At 40.8% G+C, this 23,033-nt stretch overlaps 1 protein-coding gene across 5 annotated transcripts in view; it reads right to left on the bottom strand.

Moving 5' to 3' along the window:
• Nucleotides 1–237: 237 nt before the first annotated feature.
• Nucleotides 238–23,033, bottom strand: part of tspan9a (tetraspanin 9a) — a 173,937-nt gene continuing 151,141 nt past the window's right edge. For all 5 annotated transcript variants that reach the window (XM_028584923.1, XM_028584922.1, XM_028584921.1 and 2 more), the window contains 5 exons: nucleotides 20,212–20,286; nucleotides 10,707–10,808; nucleotides 10,199–10,330; nucleotides 8,505–8,588; nucleotides 238–949 (listed from right to left, as the gene is read on the bottom strand). In XM_028584923.1, the coding sequence (XP_028440724.1) occupies nucleotides 878–949; nucleotides 8,505–8,588; nucleotides 10,199–10,330; nucleotides 10,707–10,808; nucleotides 20,212–20,286 (465 nt within the window). In that variant the 3' untranslated portion in view covers nucleotides 238–877. The remainder of the gene's footprint in view (nucleotides 950–8,504; nucleotides 8,589–10,198; nucleotides 10,331–10,706; nucleotides 10,809–20,211; nucleotides 20,287–23,033) is intronic.

The raw sequence follows: 23,033 nt of genomic DNA, 5'->3' as shown, positions 1-23,033 counted from the left end.
AGCCTTTACCTAACTCTCTATTGCCGAATGAAAAAAATATGAATCATGGATTACATTAAACCCCATCTCCACATGTCTGTGCCCCACTGCTGCAGCCTTATGTCAAATCCACACACACACACACACACACACACACACACACACACACACACACACACACACACACACACACACACACACACACACACACACACACACACACACACACACAAACACACAAACACACACAGCTGAGAGCTCATTGCACTGATCTATTCAACACTTACATTCCACAGGAGGGTCGACGACATACAAAGAAACAAGAAAAAAAATGAATATGTTTGACATTTGGACGACAAAGGTAAATAAGTAAAGTAGAAAACTAGCATGCCATGTTGGAACTTCTTTCATTTTACAGGTGAAAAAGGGAGCTTGACTTTAATCAATGAGGAAAAAGGAGCTCCACAAGAGGTGGAAGGTATTATCAGTTTCATATGTTCGCTTTGCCTCGCAATGGGGGGTTGTGGGCATTAGTAAAGTCTTCATTGTCTCAAAATCTGTCCTTCCTTCCAGCAAATTGTTAGTCCAAGCAAAAAATGACAACGAAATCAAATAGAAATGTACTCGAGAGGAGTGACAACCAATGGGGTGCTCTTCCTTGCCAAAAGTAGGTGTCCCGTCTTTTCCAGTTGTGTTAACTCTTTGGCAAAATGAGTGGTGAGAGGAGAGAGCAGAACAGAGCGGGAACACAGCTGGAATCTGTACAGAAGGTCTGGGAAGGGGCAAAGAATGCTCTAAAGAGGTTGTAAAAGTGAGGGGGAAGCCGGGGTGTTTCAATCCGAGTCTTATCCCATCAGGCAGTGCAGCTCCTCTCCGTTGGGTGCCTCCAGCCCTAAGGCTAAGCATCGTACTTCTTCCCCGTTCTGTGGATGTGGTGGAACAGCGTCATGGAGAACGCCATGCCCAGGAGCTGTGGAGGAGAGGAGAAGGAGACAGTGAATTTGTGTCTGCATGTTTATGTGTGTCTCTGTATCATATGTGTGTGTCCCCGTCTGTCCTTTTTGATGTTGATGCCTTCGGCTGCAATGAGTTTTGATTAACTATAAATCCTGCGGTGAAGCACAAGCACATTTTCGTTTTTTCGCTCTCCTTTTCTCAGACGGCCTTCAAACAAGAGCTCTGGAATCTTTGTGATGGAAACGAAAATGTACAAGCATTAAGTCAATGACGTAAATTGAGATGCCACTGAATCAAAGTAGCCAGCTATCTCTTTGAAGTTTCCATTACCCCTGATACTTCTACATCAAACACAGTCACAAGTCTGATCCTAAAACCATTATCTGGCAAAGTTTGGATGGCAGAGAAACGGCAAAGTACTATGGTGCATAGTCTTTACTAAAAAAAAAAAGGCAATGTGGACTTCCTGCAAACAGCCTCCACTGGGGATTCCTGCGGGATGTGATTAGCCAGGGAAAGCTGCCGATTCTCTCCCTTTAGTTTCAGTCAAAGCCTAATTCATAGGGCTGCATCAGAAAAAATGCTACCTAAAGCCGCTGTCAATCAAAACATCTAGTGCCATTTGAGGTAAACATCCAGCTAAATTGGAATTAGGAGGACCAATGAAAAACCAACAATTATTTACATGGCTCATCTGTGCAGCTCTGACATTCACAGAGAATTTTGCAGTCTGCTCCATTTAGTCTGAGTCAGACAGCATGACAGTCAGGACACTTCAAAACTCCATCCTCCGCCCCTGCTTAAGAATATATAAATACGGCTGAGATTTCTGAAACTGTTGTGGACGGCGTTTTACATATAGTCTTTTGCTTAAGTCTGTAATATATGCTGCTAGTCTGAATCATTTATGTGCTGGATATCTGCGCCTCTGGCTGTTATGTAACATCGCAGACTTGTGTGGCATCAGCTTTTCATGATGCGCACATTCGTCCTGCCCCCCAACTTGCCTTCGAGTCTGCTAATCTGACAGCTCCGGGTGTGTATTCCACTCTTACCTGACTCACTGTGATGAGAGAATGAGTGTGTGTGTGTGTGTATAGAAAGGGAGAGAGATCATTAAAAATAATGTCAGCCGAGTCTGTGTGGTTGTGTGGGGTTTAATTCTGCCCCAATACTTTATCAGTCTCCAAACAGGGCCGACATTTGTTACTGTTGTGCATGTGCATACCGTGTGTGAGTTTGTGTTTGCAGAAGAATGAACAGACAGGGAAGACATAGTGTCAGAAAGAGAGAAGAGAGTCAGTGAGTTACAATGCATGTGAGCATGGAAGAAGAGTGTGATCTTTTCATGAATACATAGTGATGTGAAGTTGCCCGATGTACGTAATGCTGATTTTCTCAGTGCGGCCGTGAACTTTAACAGAAGGCCAAGCACCATCTTCCCCTAAGTTTATTTGAAATTTGAGGGATCTTACAAACCTCAACGCAGAGATTTCATAGCGAGGCCAACTTTCTCTGACTGAACCATGGATTCATGGATTAGTAGAGTAGATTGCAGGAGATGATGCATTGTTTAAGGAGACATTTTAAATGCATTTCCATCCACCTGTTTTCATGCATTTTTCGCATGAAAGTGTGTGGAAAATTCAAAAAATGCCATGAAAACTTCAAAAGAAACGTTTTATGCTTGGCTGACATAGAAGAGCTTAAAAAACAAAATGCGACACAGAAGACCAATGGAAATAGACTTAAATGACGTGCATGAAGCATGAGACAAAAACATCTGATAAGTGTGGAATGTTGAGACTGTAACATTCCTCAAATTAATAAGTGAAACAAACATAAACTAGAAAATGCATTTCCTGCAGAAAATGCTTGTGAATGTTGAAAAGCTAAATTGATAAAGCTGAACTGGATTGCTGGCATTATTGTGTAAGAAGGTGAAGTAGTGAGATTGGTTGGAAAAGTGGGAATGGTTTTAATCAGTACGAATTTCATTGAAATGTAATACCAATAATGTATTTTGAAAATAAAAGTCATAGTATAGGTATGTAAAAAAAAAAGTGATAAAAAGTCAAATTATAGCATGTTGATAAAAGTATATATAGTTTATCAAAAAAAGGGATAGAAAAAGTCAGTCGAGTACGTTAAGTCATATGTTGAAAAAATTAATGTAAAAGTCATACTAAATTGAAGAAAGTGATAGTCATAGTATAGTCTGTCGAAAAATGTCATGAAAAAGACAATGGTATGTAGAAAAAAGGTCAGTATAGCATGTCGGAAAAAGTCATAGTATAGAATGTTGAAAAAAGGTCATAGTATAGCATGTCAAAAAGTGATAAAACACTAACGGTGATAAAAAAGTCAGTATAGTAAGTTAAAAATTGTCATAGTAGAGTATGTTGAAAAAATGGTTAAAAAAAAGCATTAAAAAGTGGTATGGTATGTTGAAGAATGGCGAAGTATAGTATGTTGAAATAAATCCTGGTGTAATTTGTCAAACAAATAATGTCAAAGTATAATGTCGAAAAATCATTAAAAAGTCCTAATATAGTATGACGAAAAAAAGTCAGTATATTATGACGAAAAAAGTCATAGTATAGCATGACAAAAAAAGTCATTAGTATAGTACTGTATGTTGGAAAGTGATAAAAAAAAAAAGTAGCTCACCCAGTAGAGCGTGAACCATGTACAGAGGCCCAGTCCTTGCTGCATGTTCAAATCCAACCTGTGGCCCTTTGCTGCATATCATTCCCCCTCTCTCCCCTTTCATGTCTAAGGTGTCAAATAAAGGCCTAAAATGCCACAAAAAAGTATAGTACGTCAAAAAGTGATGACAAAGTCATAATATTGTATGTATTGTATTATATTCCGGGACTGGGAAATGAACCTGAGTCAGAGTGGCACCCTGGCAAGGAGCACTACCGCAGGTCCTTCATTCCAGCAGCAGTCAGACTCTTTAATACAACAGTGTAATGTAGCACTGCTAGGTGATTCTGCAACATGAGCCATAACTTGACAATATTCTGCACTATGAATATTTATTTATTTATTTATTACTCCGTGTCACCTCCTACTGTGCAATTTGTCATTTATATTCGTCTGCAGCTTACTCATCTGTATGTCTGTGTATATATACTGTCTGTTTGTATGAGGGTGTTTATATTGTAAATATTATTACTATTATTATAACGAACTATTCTTCGAAAAAAGTGATAACAAGTCATAGTATAGTATATCGAAAAAAGTTATACCAAAGTCATAGTATTTTGAAAAGTAATAGTATAGTACACTCAACAAAATTATATTAAATTAACACTTTTTTTTATGAGCTGAACTCAAAGATCTAAGACTTGTACACAAAAGAATTATTTCTCTCAAATATTGTTCACAAATCTGTCTAAATCTGTGTTAGTGAGCACTTCTCCTCCGAAAACCACAGACCACGTGTAACCACACTAGCCCAAGACCTCAATATCCAGCATCTTCACCTCCAAGATCGTCTTAGACCAGCAACCCGGACAGCTGCTGCAACAATCGGTTTGAAAGAATTTCTGCACAAACTGTAAGAAACCATCTCAGGGAAGCTCATCTGCATGCTCGTTGTCCTCATCGGGGTCTCGACCTGACTGCAGTTTGTTGTTGTAACCGACTTGAGGGGGCAAATGCTCACATTCGATGGTATCTGGCACTTTGGAGAGGTGTTCTCTTCACGGATGAATCCCAGTTTACACTGTACAGGGCAGATGGCAGACAGTGTGTATGGCGTTGTGTGGGTGAGCGTTGTGGATTGAGTGGCCCATGGTGGCGGTGGGGTTATGCTATGGGCAGGCGTATGTTATGGACAACAAACACAGGTGCATTTTATCGATGGCATGTTGAATGCAGAGATACCGTGATGAGATCCTGAGGCCCATTGTTGTGCCATTCATCCACCACCATATATTCCCACCTGGGTTCATCACCTCATGTTGCAGCATGATAATGCACAGCCCCATGTTGCATGGATCTGTACACAATTCCTGGAAGCTGAAAACATCCCAGTTCTTGCATGGCCAGCATACTCACCGGACATGTCACCCATTGAGCATGTTTGGGATGCTCTGGATCGGCGTATACGAACGCGTGTTCCAGGTCCTGCCAATATCCAGCAACTTCTTTTTTTTTTTTTTTTTTTTTTACTGACTGGTTTTCGGAACCCCCCAATACAGTAAAACTGCACATTTTAGAGTGGCCTTTTCTTGTGACCAGCCTAAGGCACACCTGTGCAATAATCCTGCTGTCTAATCAGCATCTTGATATGCCACACCTGTGAGGTGGATGGATTATCTCGGCAAAGGAGAAGTGCTCACTAACACAGATTTGTGAACAATATTTGAGAGAAATAGTTATTTTTTTACATAGAAAGTCTTAGATCTTTGAGTTCAGCTCATAAAAAATGGGGGCAAAAACAAGTGTTGTGTTTATAATTTTTTTTTAGTGGATGTCGAAAAACGTGATAAAAAGGCATAGTATGTATGTCGAAAAAAGTCATAGTATGGTATGTTGAAAAAAGTGATAAAGTCATAGTAAAGTATGTCAAAAAAGTGACAAAAAAAGTCATAGTATATAAAAAAGTCATGTATAGTCATGTATAGTCAAAAAAAGTCATAGAATAGCATGTCGTAAAAAGGGATTAAAAAGCCATAGTATATACGTCAAAAAAAGTCATAGTATACTATGCCGAAAAAAAGTGATAGCAAAGTCATAGTATGTCGAAAAAAAACCCATTAAAAAGTCATTGTATACTATGTCAAAAAAAGGTGACAAAAAAGTCATAGAATATCAAAAAGTCATAGTATAGTATGTCAAAAAAAATCATATATAGAATGTCGAAAAAATCATAGTTATAAAATGTTTTAAAAAATCATAGTATAGTATATAGAAAAAAAAAACATAGTATATCGAAAAAATTACAGTATGTTGAAAAACAGTGCTAAAAAGTCAAAGTATAGTATATCGTAAAAAGTGATTAAAAAGTCATAGTACTGTTTTCAAAGCACCCATTGGCCCATTTTCTGATGTTAGTCCTGTTTGCCTTGTTCTACATAAATATCCTTTCAAAATAACAATTACATCTGGTTTATGTTTATGTCCTGATACCCCTAGCACTACGGGACGTAACAAGGTAAAGTGTAGTACGTCGAAAAAAGTCATAGTCGAAACAAGTCAAAGTATGGTATGTCGAAAAAAGTGATAACAAAGTCATAGTAAAGCATGTTGAAAAAAGTGACAAAAAAGTCATTGGATAGTATGTCGAAAGAATTGATAAAGTCATGGTATAGTATGTCAAAAACAAGTCATGGAATAGCATGTCAAAAAAAGTGATAAAAAAGTCACAGTATATACAGTATGTCGAAAAATACCATGTTGAAAAATAGTAACAAAAAAGTCATGGTATAGTATGTCAAAGAAGTGACAAAAAAATCAAATATAGTACATCGGGAAAAGTCATAACAAAGTCATATTATATCGAAAAAAGTAATGGTATAGCATGACGAAAAAAGTGATAAAAAGTCATAGTATATATGTCAAAAAAAGTCATTGTACACTATGTCGAAAAAAGTGATAACAAAGTCATAGAATAGTATGTTGAAAAAAGTGATGAAGTCATAGTATAGCATGACGAAAAAAGTGACAAAAAGTCATTGTATAGTTATGTCGAAAAAAGTCATAAAAAGGACATGGTATAGCATATCAAAAAAGGTCATAGTACAGTATGTCTTAAAAAGTGATATAAAAAAAGTCATAGTTGTATGTCGAAATGGAATGATAAAGTCATAGTGTAGTATGTCAAGAAAAGTGACAAAAAATAAATGTTGAGGTTGTTTAAGGAGGGCTGTCAATGAAGGAATGCTTGTGGCTCTTGTCATTTGAAGGCTCACTGAGCCAAATGTTTAAGTACTATTGCTTAAATAAGCAGATTGGCTGAAAGTAAAAAGAAGCACTAAACGTAATCAGTGATTACACATAAACTGTAAAAGATATCAAAAAGCTGAATCAGTTTCTAATAGCTGAAGGCTTTGTAAATAGTTTAAAGTTTGAATGACGTCTGTAGGTGAAAGTAGGTGGGAGCAGTAGCATTTAGAAGTGGAAGAAGCCTGAAGAGGACTTAAAGCTTGCTCCAATGACTTTTAATGTAAACAGAAAAAAATTTATATTTTAAAAACTATAAATGGTGGAGAAAGGTTAAATACAAGCACAAATGTCCTTACAGAGCTGAACATTTTGATATTTGGATGGTTTTTCTAGCTGAAAGTATGCAGAAGTAGTAGGCGACCAGAAATCTAAGAATGGGATAACGGTACTGTGAATGCTGCTGAATCAGCATTCACAAAATGACATGGTTTCTATATCATTTGTTGTTGTTTGTTTAACGTTGACCATATCTCACGTCTTCTTCTGCAATGCTTTAATGGCCCTCAAGTGGAGAATTGGTGCCCTCAGCTGTTTATCTCGATATGGCCAACTTCTTATATATGTATAACAGTAGAGGATGGAAAAGCACTTTAAATTTTCGTTTGCAGATTTTCTTGTTTCAAAGTTTTTGTTTAAAAGTGGCTTTATTTGGATGGAAAGTTGAATATTGAGAAGTATTGAGAAGTCACATTGGTATGACCTCTTAAGGTTTGCAAAGACAGCAGGTGGAAGTTACTGGAGGAGGAGCTGAAGGAGTAAAATATAAGAATTGTAAGAAAAAATGTAGCCAAGAATAGAAAGTAGGTGCAAGAAAAGATGGACCTGAGTAATAAGTGCAGCACAGATCCGGGGACAGAGCATAACTTTTAAGGTGTGTTCAGACTGAACGCAACGTGAGTTCTAACAAAGCGTGATTGCATACAAAGTCAAATGGGTGTGAAAAGATTTTGCTCAGTGCAAACTCAAGAAAACTCCCAAATAAGCATAAACTGCAAAACACTCTAGCAGTCAAATTTGTGCAAACGCAAGGGAAAGTGCACTTTGCTTTGTTCAGTCTGCAGACACTTTTAGCACACAACCTCCAAGTAAGTTGAAAATGTTCTGCAACAACAGCGAGAACTCACTGTACAAAGAGGGATAGATGTAAAGCAGATTTAAGGACATAAAGAGAAATGGTATCTGAGGAGGAATATCTATCACCCTTCCCTACTGTGCCTTTAATCTGCGACTCTATACCTGCTCCTCCATATTCAGTATCTCCGCTGTCCGATCTTTTGATGGCTCCTTATACATGACTACAGCCTGCTTGGCACACAGCCATTTGATTCGCCCAGACAGGATCAGGGTGCAGAAGACAGTGACTTCAATATTTCAGAATGGGTGGGTGCCCAGAACGCCCACTTAACACAAGCCTCATTACTTGCTCAGTAGATGGTGGCACTGAGGCCACTGGACTTTTTTCCTTTTTCTTTTTTACACGTTGCCAGACAGGCAGACACAAACAAATGCGCCCAGACACAAAGCAAGAAGAAGAAGCAGGAAGGAAATAAATGGGAGAGAAGCAAAAACAAAGGGAGAAGGAAAGAACAATTTATCAGTAAACCTCCTACCTGCACTACCAAGATGACCATGCCGATGGTTCCCAGCATGTGCTTGTTGTCATCCAGCCATTCCTCCACTTTCTCGAAGCAGCCCTAAAATGTAACAAAAAACTTGTAAGCATACCCCTTAAAGAAACGCACACTTTCAGTATGGCTGAGGATTCATGTCCGTCCGATTGCAGCCTGTTAAGTCACCTAGAAAAACCCAACCATCCAGTTCACGCTGTTCCACAAATGCATCTCTTACATATAAGATATAGCCTCGGATGAATGAACTACCGAGTGAGGTGTTAAAACAAGTGAATAACCCATGAGCGATGACTTTTGTATGCAGACTTATGGGCCATATGGACAGACATGTGCACTTATTCTTAAATATATTCCCACCTGGGTTCATTCACAGGTCACTCCCCTGGTGGGGGAGGTGGGGTGAGGGACTTATGGTGGTTTCAGCTGCAAAGTGGTGCCTGGTCTTGAGTGTGGGTGCTGAGGCAGCATGTTAGACTTAACTATATAGCGTGTGGCCTGTCTCCTCTGGGCAGGATTATACACACAAGCTTGGAGTGCTGCGCTCCCCCAATGGGCCAGCTCAATGTCTGCCTATTCACATTTTGGCAATTATATTACAGCTTTTAATCCCCTACTTTGGACCTGCTAACAAAGCACATGCCAGACCAATAGCCGATTAGACTTGTAATGGGGGGGAGATTGGTGAACATTGCGCTGCAAGCTTTTTGAGAAAAAAGGGCTGTTGTCTCATGCATAATGGAAACAAATCGTGATCGTAAAGCGTGATTAGAATTCAGCAATAAGACGGAAACTTTAAAGCTACTTTAAATACGCAGGGTTGTGGAAAAAAACTATTTAAAGGAACACGCTGACTTATTGGGACTTTAGCTTATTCACTGCTTATTCACTGTAACCCCCAGAGTTAGACAAGTCCATACATACCCTTCTCATCATCAGAAGTAGCACTGCTTCGCCTTTCTGAGAATATAGTTCCCAGTTTATATACGGATAGAAGAAGGCTGTGTCTCATGTGGACTTGTTATTTGTACACGCTGTGACTATACAAATCACAACATGTAAATAGGAACATTTTGGCGTTATTTTTATAACTTATATATCTTATTCGGAACAGTAGGCTAGTTGGAACCAGTTACCTGCAGGATCTGTGCTAGGCTAAGCTAATGCTGGGGGCGTCAGACAGAGTTACAACACGCACAGAGATGAGAAGGGTATGTATGGACTTGTCTAACTCTGGGGGATAGAGTGAATAAGCTAAAGTCCCTAAGTCGGCGTGTTCCTTTAAACCAAAGGGACCTAAAAGTTAAAAAAATATAATAAGAATTATGATTTGTATGTCTCCTGAAAATCCTATGTCGAGAGAGAGAGAGAGAAAACAACTTTAAACAACTCTCTGTGGTTGTTTTTCGTCTCTTAGTGGTCATTGTGTGTCTTTGTGCTTGTTTTAAGTCTCTTTGTAGTCATTTTGCATACATGTGTAGTCAGTTTGAGTCTCTTTGTAGTTGTTTAATTAACTTTCCAACAAGAAATGTTGACTTTACACAGAGGCTCTGGCTCAGGGGCCCCGTGATTGGCTCGGTCCCATAGGCCACTAAATCCTTCCATAGTTATATAATACAGTGTATGTATACAAAAAAAACATGTTTGTATTTACATTTGAGCCAATGTGAACTCACCCTGTTCCAGAACATGTTTGTGGAGTTCTGGCCACAGTTCTGGTAATGCTCCTGACAGCAGCGGTCAGGTACCACCTTCTCCTTCAGGGCTTCATGCCAGTCGGTGTATGCTATCACGCCGCAGCAATTCCACTGTGAATGCAACACACACACACACACACACACACACACACACACACACACACACACACACACACACACACACACACACACACACACACACACACACACACACACACACACACAAGTTAAAGCTTCCTGTCAGTCCAGGGAGACCTCAAACTAACTTTAATCTAACAAGTATTGTAATTAGTCCCTTTTCTTTAGAGGACTGCAATAATGGAACGAAGTGTTATTCAACTGCTAGTTTTGAATTTTAATGTCGCATTAAAGCCACAGCCAAGCCAGGAAATACATTAGCTGGAATATTTCAGTAAAACTTTGCATTTATGTATGACTTATAGTGAGTGAACATTCATGCTAATGTTTCTGTGTGAGGTCTGCCTACCTCTGCCTGGATGATGTTCCAGGCATTTCGCAGACCTATGTTGTTTTCTGAGTTGTAGAGAGCCAGCCCATCCTTGAGATCCTGCTTGGCGTTCTCGCTCACCTGGAGAGGAAAAAGCAAACAGCAGCCTTGGTTAGAGACCTTTTGTCTAAAGGGGTTGGTTAATAATAGTCTTTATTGAGTGCATTCATTGTCGATGGTCTTTTTTTCACATAAATGTACCATCCTGGTGGCAGTGAGTTGCTTTTTAGTGTTTTTCGCGGATTGTGTATTATTGATCGTGGATTACTTTTTTGGGGAACTGACTAATCATGATGAAAAGTGAAGATAGCGGACGGTTACTACGCAAAAAATTCACTAGAATGTAAAGACAGAAAATACCAGTGGATACCAACAAACCAGGTTAACAGTTTTTTTTTCTTGCCATCTAAAAGTAACCCTTGCTACAGCAACTTGGACATTTGACACACACACACACACACACACACACACACACACACACACACACACACACACACACACACACACACACACACACACACACACACACACACACACACACACACACACACACACACACACACACACACACAGCTTTGACATGCCCTTCAGCAGAACCATCATTTTCCTCTTGACTGAACCCCAACAATATGCTGAGGGTCGTGCCATGTCTGATGGAGATTAATACCTCGTTGGATGTGTTAATGAGATACAAAATCAGAGATGCCGTTCTCTTGCAGTTCGCTTTGCCCGTGGCGATTTGCTAACTGCCAAGACAGATTGAGAGGCGCTTCAAATATGGAGTAATTATTACTGGGAAAATGACATGCACTGCCAGAGCCATGCTGTACATCTTCACAGACAGTACAAGTTATATCACAACAAAAGGAACGCACTTGCTTTAACAGTTAAAGCTTATGCCCTCAGACTGTGCCCGGGGAGAAAAAGAAAATCTGCACACAATAAGAGATGCTTTCAGCCATTTCTTTACTCAAGAGCGAGGACTGGTGTTCAGCTAGACATTGTTTGGAGGCTGCTTAGTAAATCCCTCAGTAAAAAAAAATAATACATAGAAGCAGCCTGGTAGAGAATGTCTAGCCTGCGTTTAGAAAATAAATTTCACTTTTTAATTTCGCTTGATTATTTACCTGTGTAGCTCAGCAGAGACCTGCAGTCGTACACTGCACAGAACAAACCTTCCTTTGATCACAGACAACATTGGATTCATCTATAGAATAAGTGGCTCAGCAATTCATGGTGGGAAGTAAAAAAAGAAAACTCAAACCCTACTGTTTTCTGAGCTGAAAGCATTGAGTGTATAAGGCTGAAAGGCAGAAGAACAGTATTTGCTGAATCAAACATAAAAGTCAAACAGATTTCTTACCGAGCGATTAAAGTTTCCCTGGCAATAAAATGCTTTAGCAATCGTTAATCATGCAAAACCCCAATTTAAAACCTCCTCTAAAACCTTTGAAATAAGATTAGTATCATTTTAAATCACATTGTTCTTTCTCGCTCAGTAACTTTGCTGATGCAGAGCAGCGTGTCTGTGTATTGCCCCTCGGGCTGCAGGCCCTACCATATCTGTCCTTGTGCAGGAAAATGAGAGGAAGAGCAGCATCATCAATCTCTGCCTCGTACTTTGTTTCTATCCTCTATCTTCTCCTCTCCATCTAGGCTATATATCTGTCCTCCTCACGCTAACACAGTCACCAGAGAGCCGGGGCAATAAGTCTTTGAAAATGTGTGGAAGCCTTTGTTACAGCCTGAAAATGAAACGTAATGATCTAGATTCACCGCTAACGAGAGGCAGACAAATGACTGCAGAACAAACATGGATTTGATCATGCTACACTCTGACCCATTTTCTCCTTGCAAAAGGAGCACATACAAACACATTGTTTGTTGTATTAGCCTATTTTCTTCTGATGAGGAAAACTAACGTCTTGACTGAAGCCCATGTTGCTTGTGCTGGAAATTGTTCACACAACAGTCCAACACCATACTTTGGCAACATCTAACGTTTCTCTGAAAGTCGCCACAGGGCATCAGTGCAATTCCTCAGATGTGGCACATTGACCATGACAAAAAACCATGACACACAGCTCGTACTTCTCATTACATAGATAAGCGTGGGGTTTCCTCTGGGCTGACCAAGTCCACACTCAGCAATACAGGCCAGAAACATTCATCTCAGAAATCTGAAGGCTTCAGCTCAGCCGGCGGAATGAACACACAAGAGCCACGGAGAGGGAGAAAACGTAGGGAGATGTGCAGATATACAGGTTGACAGGGCGAAGGAAGGATTGGGCTTTCTGTCCAAATTGGTGTGCGTTTTCTGTCACTGTGCACAGAAGCAGAGAACAGAGAGTGGGTGGTGGATTGTCTTAACACTCTCTGGCTGTCACTTAAGATGCTGCAATAATACAATCAAGTCAGACAGTATTGCAATTTCCACATGGTACAGTAAGGTATCAAAGCTATTCTTTATTTCATTTTCGGTTTCTTTTATGCTTTAAACCAGGGGTCTTCAACTGATTTTAAGCCAAACCTTTACTGAGAGAGAGACAGGGACCCCCTACTACATATATTATATAAAATTAAATTGAATATAATAATAATAAGCGGCCTAAAGCCTTTATACATACCTTTTTAATGCATAGAATACTAAGCTATTACAACATTTGTTGGCATGAATTTCAAAAATCATGTTTTATTGTTAAAAATACATGTGGCACAGTGAATCCTTAGGGTTAACTGGATCTGTGGATGGCTACACCTTAGTGACTACCTTACCTATAGGCCAGTAAGCCTATCATTAATGTGCTGTTTGTTTTCACAAAGAGGATGATTTATATTTGCTAATAAAATGTTATTCATGTTGATTCATGTTAATACATTTTAGTTTTTGAAAAAACTTGTTTTAAAACAATAAGTAACAATAATTGTGTGCCCCCCGCCCCCTGCAGTAACTCTGAGGAACCCCTAGGGGCCCCTGACCCCCCTGTGGAAGATCTTTGCTTTAAACAATACTATTTTTGGGGTTTTATCCTGGAGGCAAAGAGACATATATTATTCCAATGCAAGGACTCACTGACTGTCAGGCCCCAGATCTGGTGACATATAGACACCTAGGGGACCAGGTACACTGGGACCTGTCATCGTGCAGACATGGAGCCACACTGCTTACTCATTACCAGAGTGCATAGCCATGACTGAGCTGACTGCTCCCTTTTTTCTTTTTCTTTTTTTTAAAGTGTGAAAGATCTGTTTCGATATTGAAATTGCACATTCGAATCCAATTTTCACGTTCAGACAGCAAAGTCTGTGCCATGTAGTTGACAAATTTCGGCCAAGGAATAACAAGTGTATAACATATGTTATTGCCCCCCAGTGTTGAGTATTCATCTCTCGTCAGTTTTGCCTCCAAGGACGAGTGGCTAACAACTGGTGTCTCGGAAGGCAGGTTGAGCTCCTCACAAAACACCAGAAAGTATTGCTTGTTTACAGTAGGTGGGGTAATGGTTGATAAAAGAGCAATTAGTGTATTGTTGGAGTTTTATTCACTTTTACCCAACTGCTATTTATCACTTTGAGAGATTACAATCTTCAAACGATGTTAGAATGTTTAATTCAAAATGATTCACAGTCTCTGCAGTACAATTTCACTAAAGAAAAAGAATATCAGCAGGAGGGTTAGTAAACATATTACCACTCAGAGAATGAAGCCAACTAAATGAAAACACAGCCCGTCTGTGAAATGAGACAATTGGTACATTGAGTATATGAAAATATAGCCAGATTAAGTTTCTTGCCCCTTCTGTGCATGCTGACAGGAGAACAGAGCTTGGACCAAGGCACAAGTGGGGCAGCGGACACAAGCTGTGAACACAACATGTTATCGCTAACGTGACAATGACTAAAGTGTGAGCATATTTAAACATCCAGCAGATAAGGAGCAACATTATCAATCATTTGGATTCACGTTTCTGGCGCAAGTCCCAATATTCACGCTACTTTTAGGTCTCCACCAACTCCTGAGAGAAATATCTGGCTTTTAGGTTGCTAAAATGCTCCAACTATGTTTACCAGCTAGTCGCCTACTTTGCCCGTGTGCCGTTTGGTGCTAGAAGGTGGTGTAAAAAAGCAGCTGCTTGCTGTGGAGTGAACATGAGGGGAACTGCAGACTCGGGTGATAATTCTCTGTGGGGTTGTCAATATGGGCAACCCCTTTCACATACAAGTGGTCATGTCACCCGTTGTTAAAATAAAAATACTGATTATAGCCACTTCAAACAATCCTTCTTTACACTCTAGAATACCGGGAAGATTTTTGACATATACAGTACACATAACTATCTGCACTGTGGAAAACCATAATAGTTGATGTGAAATCACATGGAAAGAATATAAAAAAAATGATGGCTTATTTGTATCATCAAGTTATTTTGGTTATGGTCGAGGTAAGTTTTGACGATGAGTAAAGTGTAAATAAGGTAGAAAATGGTGGGGGAAAAAAGTGGACTTGGAATTTTACACAAAAGCAGGCATTAGAATCATGCCACTGTTAACTGGAAATGGACACCAATCCTGAGAGTCTTTACTGTATAAGAGAGGACTCTCGACTGCCCAAATTTCCACTATTCTTTAAATTTCTATTCCCTGTTCTCCTCCTTCTCATCTCATCTTCGGTCTTTAAACGTCTTAAACAGCTTCACATTTCACAACAATTTGTCACTTATTTTACCGCTTCTTCAAGTGAAAGAAAGCAGGTCTTTTTTTCTGTATTGTCAATCACAGAGACTCTGTTGGCTTATCCTCAGTCAGCTGAACAACAGTATTGAAGGAGTGCTACCTCATACCACACACACCATCTTCCATCATCAGCTGTACACTTTTGAAGGATAAACTCATGGGAACCCACAACATCTTCCTTTTTCACATGTGATGTGTTACATTCACTCTAAGGTACCTCTCCCTGAGGTGTTCAGTACACCTAAACTCTGTAAACACAATCATTTCTGAGTCACGTACTGTATATAGCTTCACCGCAAACTGGCTGTAATCGTCAACATCCTTTGAGGACCCTAAGAACTGAAGCTGGCGATATTTTCTAGGGCTGCTCCCTCTTAGTCGATTAGTCGACTAACCGGTCGTTTTGGTCTTAGTCAACTTAGATTTCTTTAGTCGATTCGTCATGTTTTATGCTTTTTTCATGCTGAATGACTTATTTCCAAGAAACGTACGAGCACATTTCTGGTAAACACAAGATTTAAAGTGGTGCTTTTGCATGACTCTTTGCGGAGAAACTCAGATTTACAGATCGGTCGATTAAATCAATTAATCGATTAGTCGATACAATTGAATGAGTGTTAGTCAACTAAGAATTTCTTCAAATCGAGCACAGCACTAATATTTTCTTGTTGCTCTCATTGCTCCGCTCTGGACAAATGCGTTAGCTAACTGCCTGGGAAAGTGTTATAAATGATGTGGAGAGAAACCGCATCACAGCCAGAGGTCCCTAACAGCACATAATTAAAATGGATACTTAATTCCCTTAGTTGCTCTGTAAGCCTGTGTCGGGTAGCCTGAGGCCAGAGCACTGGTCAGAGCGAGGGGAAGACCCCCCACTACTTCTCTGTAATTGGTCTGGAAGAAAAATGGAGCATGGCCAGGGAGTGAACATAATTCTGCCAGTAAACCAATGCAACACATGACTAGATGTGTGTGCTGGTTTGTTGGGTTATTAGTAAGATAAATCATGGATGTGGCATAGCCTTCCCTGCTCTCTAAACTAGTCTTTTATGTGATTAACCTTCCATTCTCCTCCATGCTTCTCTTTCTGGAGAACCGCTCTGCAAACAACTTCACACTCGACACCTCGGGTCCTGAGCAATACACTTGCCATGACTTAGTTGCGTCATGGCAGTATACGCGTCATTTGCTGTCAGCAAGCTATTTGGGACAAGGCTATTTCCAGGGACAAAAGCGAATTTTACATCGCTGATGCTTGAAATGTTTGAGTTTGCTACAATGTAACATCTCCGGTCTCTCTTTTTTTCATCTGTTCTTGAACGTACTGTAGCGAGCGACGGAGAGCATGGCATCATGACTTCGCGTGAACATACACGCCCACTTTCTTAAGCCAAGTGGCGTGTTATCTGTACGCATTTTGAGCTATCCGCGTGGATGTCTACGCTGTATACAGCGAATGTAAACATACATGCCAACGTGGCGTGTTATTGCGAGAAGAAAGCGACGGTTGAGTTTAGGAAACGTCACACGCAGGTTTAGGAAAAGAAGAACCGGTTGGGTTTAGGAAAAGAACGGGGTTGGGCCAAGGGGGTAAGCGAACGTCTGGCAAGTGTAGCTCCTATGGCGCCATTTTGATGCTAACAAGCACTCACCCACCGTTAGCATTCCATTGACTGCCATTCATTTTGACGTCACTTTGACAGCGAATAACTTTACATCTGAAGCGTTTAAAGACTCTATTTGTCCATTGTTTATTTCTAAAGAAACACGACAATGTATAAAAGGCTCCATTACCTTGTACCTCACGTTATGGCTCCTTAGCAGACGTTTTTATAAAAATAGGCTAACGATTGTGTCACAACCACGCGACTTACTGTCGCATAGTAGAGGAATTAGCGTAATAGTACAGGAGAAGCTCACAGGCAGTTTCGACTTACATGAGCTGTTTAAGTTTAATTACTAATGTTAACTAGCATTTTAGTTAGCAATAATTAGCCTGTGCCTATGTTATCTCCTTACATATACTTATGCTCTCCGTCTCGGCAAGATTGGGAATGATTGCGATTTCTCGAGGAAAAGAAAAGAAAGCGACGGTTGAGTTTAGGAAACGTGACACGCGGGACGCGATCGCCGGTCTGCTGGGTGAAAGTCCTGTGTTTTACCCATCCTCCACCCTGACCAACTTCCCTACGCAGATTTTTGCCCTTTCATACTACTCGCTACGGCGTAAATTCAAAAAAGCGAGTATGCGTCTTTACAACACGCCAATAATGACATACGAATTGCCTTGTCATACATACGCCACTTCATGAACTCTGTCTGGTTCTCAAGATATGTGAATGACACACACACACACACACACACACACACACACACACACACACACACACACACACACACACACACACACACACACACACACACACACACACACACACACACACACACACACACACACAGATTCCTTGCTTGTTAGTTAGATTTATATACTTGCTAGCTTCTTCCCTACCTGAGATATCTCACCTTCCTTTTTCTCTCACCTGTGTCCATCTGCTTTCCCTAACTAACCCCCCCGCCCCATTCTGGATTTTCCCCTTCTCCCTACACACCCATGAACATGCTTTGATGCTTCTCTTCTCTGCTTGCCAGGTTCTGCTTCCTCATTCGGAGCTAGTAAACCTTCACTGCTGTTCGGCTCGGCATGTTGGGTCGACTGAGGCACAATGAGGTCACAGCGTTAAAGACGGATGGCTGTAATCTGGTTTGTGGCCCAGCCATCTGCTGTAGTCAGCTGGTTGCTAACTGCAGGGCCAGCCTTTATTATACCACAGCCTCTACATGGCATTTAATCAGAGAGCTTAACACCACCAGGCTTTGAAGGAATAAGAGGGGGTACCTACATATAAGCCATACCTGGAGGCGAGACTGCTGGGGTGAGAAAAAAAGAGAGAAAAATTCTCCATTAAGAAAAACTAAACTGGTGGAAAAGCGGAAATAAGAAGGGGGAGACTTGATGACTAAATGAAAGCAGTGAAAAAAAATTTGTTCCTCAAGCAAAACCAGATACTATATGTTCGTTTCTTCCCCACTTCTCGTCGACAGCTTGTCACCCGGAAGGATCACAGTTTGCAGAGGCGTCACTCATGACTTAAAGATGACTTATTTGAAAGACTAAAATATCTGTTTTGCGGGCCTCTGCGGATACACACTCAAACGCAGGCAACTACTGTATGTCTTCCAGACTTGTTAATAAATGCCTTGTGATTAGGAGATGAAATAGAAGAAGTGAATTAGCGATTCCTCTGATCACAGTCTGTAGCAGAGGATGAGCAGAGCCTCACGCAGCATACTGGATCTCACTGGAGAGAGGCAAGTCGAGAGGGGGAGAGAAAACCAGAGCGATGTCTTAAGGCCGTTTGAGATGGACTGCGATTGTCCATCCAATCCTAACATTCTTAACCTATAAGGCTGAGGACTAGCGGCACACAATTTCTTTAAATTTGCGGGACATCTTATTTGGTAGTCTGAAAATGCCATCTCCAATAAGGATATCATTTGATGTAATGACTTTGCTTTCCAATGACATTTGAAAACTAATCAAGGGAAATACATTGAGTAGCAATCAGCATTATTGTGGTTTCACATCCCATTAGGTCTAAGCCAGAATAAACACACTGTAATTTGGCGAGATGGGAGAAATATGGCTGCTCTTCACTGGAACTGGTGTGAATGAGAAAGTTCTCCCAGACTAATGCCTGATCCCTTACTAATGCAGACTCATATGATTTCACATTTAAGAAATCCTCAGCCCTGCTTGGCTATCTTTTCCCGACTTCACAGGTGATGGGAAGGCGCTGTGAAGTCAAGAGTCTGTTCGTATTTAAATTCCAGTGGGGGGGATCAGGGTTTGGAGTTTTTTTTTTTTCCAAAGTTAAGCCGATAATATTTTGGAGATAAGGCTACAGACATATTTACTCCTGACAGGGTGTGCCTCCGAGACCTGATCCAAATCTGAGAATGGATTGGCTGCTAAATGAATTCCTTTATCTGCCTGAGAGACTAAGTTAGAGCAATAACCTCAGAACAAAGAAGGAGAATTAGCCGACGCCCCGGGGGCCAGGCGACACAGAGACTCCGAATATATAAATAGAAGGATCTATCAAAGTAGTGTCCTTGAAAACAGAGAGAAATCTTCATTGCTTTTCACGCACAAGACATTTGTCATGTTCAGAATGAAACATTTGTGGGGCAGTTAGATTGAACATGTCTGTCTGGATGTAAATAATCTCCGGAGCTTTACATATCGTCATCTGTTGTCGACATGCAGACATACACCCATGTGGGGGTCATGGGAAATGTGCTTGGGGCCAATTACAGGGAGCCAACTGGTGGGGATTGGGCTGCATTTTGTGGCCTAACCTTTGACTGCTGGGTAAATGGCTGAATGAAGATATTCAACCTCCTGCCTGAGAAACGAGCCAAATAAAAAAAAAAGATACCCGGAACCACTTGAGAACGATATGTTTATCGCACTAACACCTTTTATTGCTTTGTGCAGTTGTGCGTAAACGTACATTAACTTTCCTAGGCTGTTCGAACTGTGATGTATGCCTGACAGCCGTGGCATTGTGTAACATGCTATGGAGAAGCTGTGGTGAAGTGATAGATTGCATTGAGAAAATGTTACAGAGAGTTACAGGAACAGATGACTTAACAATCAGGCATAACATGGAGAACAAAATTAACTTACCTTATCGGAGTACACAAAGAACAGGATGAGCAATATCAGCTCTGCCAGGAGAATTATCAGCAGTACAATGAAGAACTGTCAGAGAGAGAGAGAGAGGGGGGGAGGAGGAGGAGAGCCTTGTTTTAACAATTGCGTTGGCAGCAATGTTAATCTACCTTGTCATACCGATGAAAACATGTTGAATCTAAATCGGAGGTGCCTCTATTGCAGTCATTTGTGTCTCTGACTGCTACAGGATGTGATGGAAAAACAGCCATTACATGACTCTAGACTACATAGAGTACATGACAGTTTTTATACAATTTTCAATAATCTTTGCATTTGTGATTTGTAGTACTTTTGATTATAATGGAAATGCAACGGGTGAGTGTGCGATTCCTTCTATAGCTATGCTTGGAAACATGATCAGTCAATTCAGGTTGAAGGAAATTTATTAGAAACAATTAAAAACTTTTTTCGTGAAACGTGCTTTTTTGCTCTCTTGCTGTGCGTTAGGTGGAAAGAAGACTTTCGTATCTGCACGGTAAATACGCAACTAGTGCAGCAGCCTTTTAGCTTAGCTTAGCATTAAGACTTGAAACGGAGGGAGGCAGCTAGCCTGGCTCTGTCTGAATGTAACAAAATCTGCCTTCCAGCACCTCTAAAGCTCACTAATTAACACGTTACATCCTGATTGTTTAATCTGTACAAAGTGTAAAAAGGTAATGTAGTTTTATGGGGGTGGGAGGGTAATGGGCTGGACTGGAGTCTCTGCTGGTTGCCTGGCAGCCTAACTGACCATGACAGCAAAACCGCAGGGTGGTAACTTCGACCCAGACAACAAACAAGCTTTAACGTGTTAATTAGTGCGCTTTAGAGGGGCTTGTGGGCAGATTTTGTTTCCTTTGGACAGAGCCAGGCTGGCTGTTTCCCCCCCTACTTCGAGTGTTTGTGCTAAGCTAAGCTAACTGAATGTTGGCGTTCACTTCACATTTAGCATACAGACATGAGTGTGGTATCGATCTTCTCATCTAACTCTCAATGAGAAAGCAAATAAGCATAGGCCTATTTGGCAACATGCTGAAGGTTACAGTAGATCTCAGTTTGTGAGCAGAATACACAGCAACAGGGATTTCTCAATAATTAAACCAAGCAACACACATTCAAAAACCCTCAAATAAGATGAGGAAAGAGTCCAAGAGAGATGAAGGAGGATGTGGGAGAGATACAGGGAGAGAAAAAAAGGAGAAACTAAGTGCTAGAGCGCTTGTGAACGTGCGAGGAGGGAAAGGTTTAATACCTCCCTAGATTCATTTCCAACACAGCCTTGCATTTCATCTACTATTCACCTCTCCTTACTTGACTCCCCTTCAGCTCAATATTTACCAAGCTCTTCTGCACAGCATGGGAGGAGGCACGCAAACCTAGATTCCAGAAGACCCCATTAATTCCAAACTCATTTGAGAGGAAGGGGGGTAGGCCATTATTTGTGTCAAGGCCCAAATGAAATAGTAACGACATTTTGTTGTCGGTTGAGTATTTGGGTTGCCAGTTTAGCGTATCACTGTTGTGCCTTCACAGTTGGTTTGTCACATTTTCCTGGTGCTGGGAGTTCAACGTCTGTACACTAAATCGGTGGTGCTCTGATCGCAGCGCGTGAGAATGTGTGTGTATGTATTCACATGCACAAACAGCGTCGAGGGCGTACGTTCTCATTTGCTAGCGATTCACACCTTCAAGGTTGTTGACATTTCAGCCGGATATTATAGTGTTTTCTCTCCCACTTTGTCATGTTTTTTTTTTTTTTTTTCCTTTTCTTCAAATTTGTCTCAGTAAACATTTATTTGGCAGCAAAAAAGAGAGACTGAAAATGTACTGCAAAGGCTGTCTAGGCTTTGAATATTGCTAATCCAGAGAGAGTTGTCAACAGAGTAACTTCAGAGATAATATGTCAAGGTAGACGCTCAGATCTGTTTGCTGCGGGGGATCTAAACCCACTCTGATGTTTCCACGTCCTGCACCCCCCCCCCCCAAATAGCCAAATACGAAACGCTGCCACACACAGATGTGGCGAGAAACTCAATGAGAAACATCAGAACTTCTAGATTTTCTATTAAGTCACTCTTTTTTTCTTAATCCAGCCCTCTTTCTCACCCCCCGCCCCTCCCTGCACGCCGCTCTCGTCCTCTCTCTGCTTCACAGTTGTTAGGCAGGTGAAAGAAGCCATGTCGGACACTGAGGCTTTGGTGGGGCTTCTGAGTGATGCAAGAGCTTCAAGGGATTGAGCTGTTTGTGATGTTAAGTACCCAGAAACCCCAACTCCACTTCTTATTAAAAGTTTCTACACATTTTTTATTTTTATTTTTTTGCAGCGGATCGACGCAAACCTCATTCCATTGGGTGAACTTTAGTAATTAATTTGTGCTTAAGATAAAACACTTGTGCAACTATGGGCAAACTGTGCTCGTCGAGTCAGAGGAGTCTTATACTGTAGAACACGTGTCAAACTCAAGGCCCGCGGGCCAAATCCAGCACCTCGCAAATTCTGATCCGGCCCGCATATCAATTTAGGTTCACAATCCATTTTGGCCCACCAAACATGGGAAACTGTTTTTCGACTTGCAATTACGTGACACTCAAAGCAGAATTTGGCAAACTTGGCAACTTTGAGACTCAGAAATTCCCACGGAACCAGAGAGTTTGCATATTCTGGCTGTGAAAGAGCTTGTTGTGAGTCAGCTGTGCGGTAACCTACTTAGAAAATGAAATCACTGTTTTGCTTGATTTGCTAAATTCTAGGATGACTTTTTCAGGGCTTTATGTGGACCAAACTGTAAGTGAGA

Source organism: Perca flavescens, chromosome 8 (genome assembly GCF_004354835.1).
Source record: "Perca flavescens isolate YP-PL-M2 chromosome 8, PFLA_1.0, whole genome shotgun sequence".
NCBI classification, from domain to species: Eukaryota; Metazoa; Chordata; class Actinopteri; order Perciformes; family Percidae; genus Perca; species Perca flavescens.
This window is presented reverse-complemented; position numbering and strand designations above follow the sequence as displayed.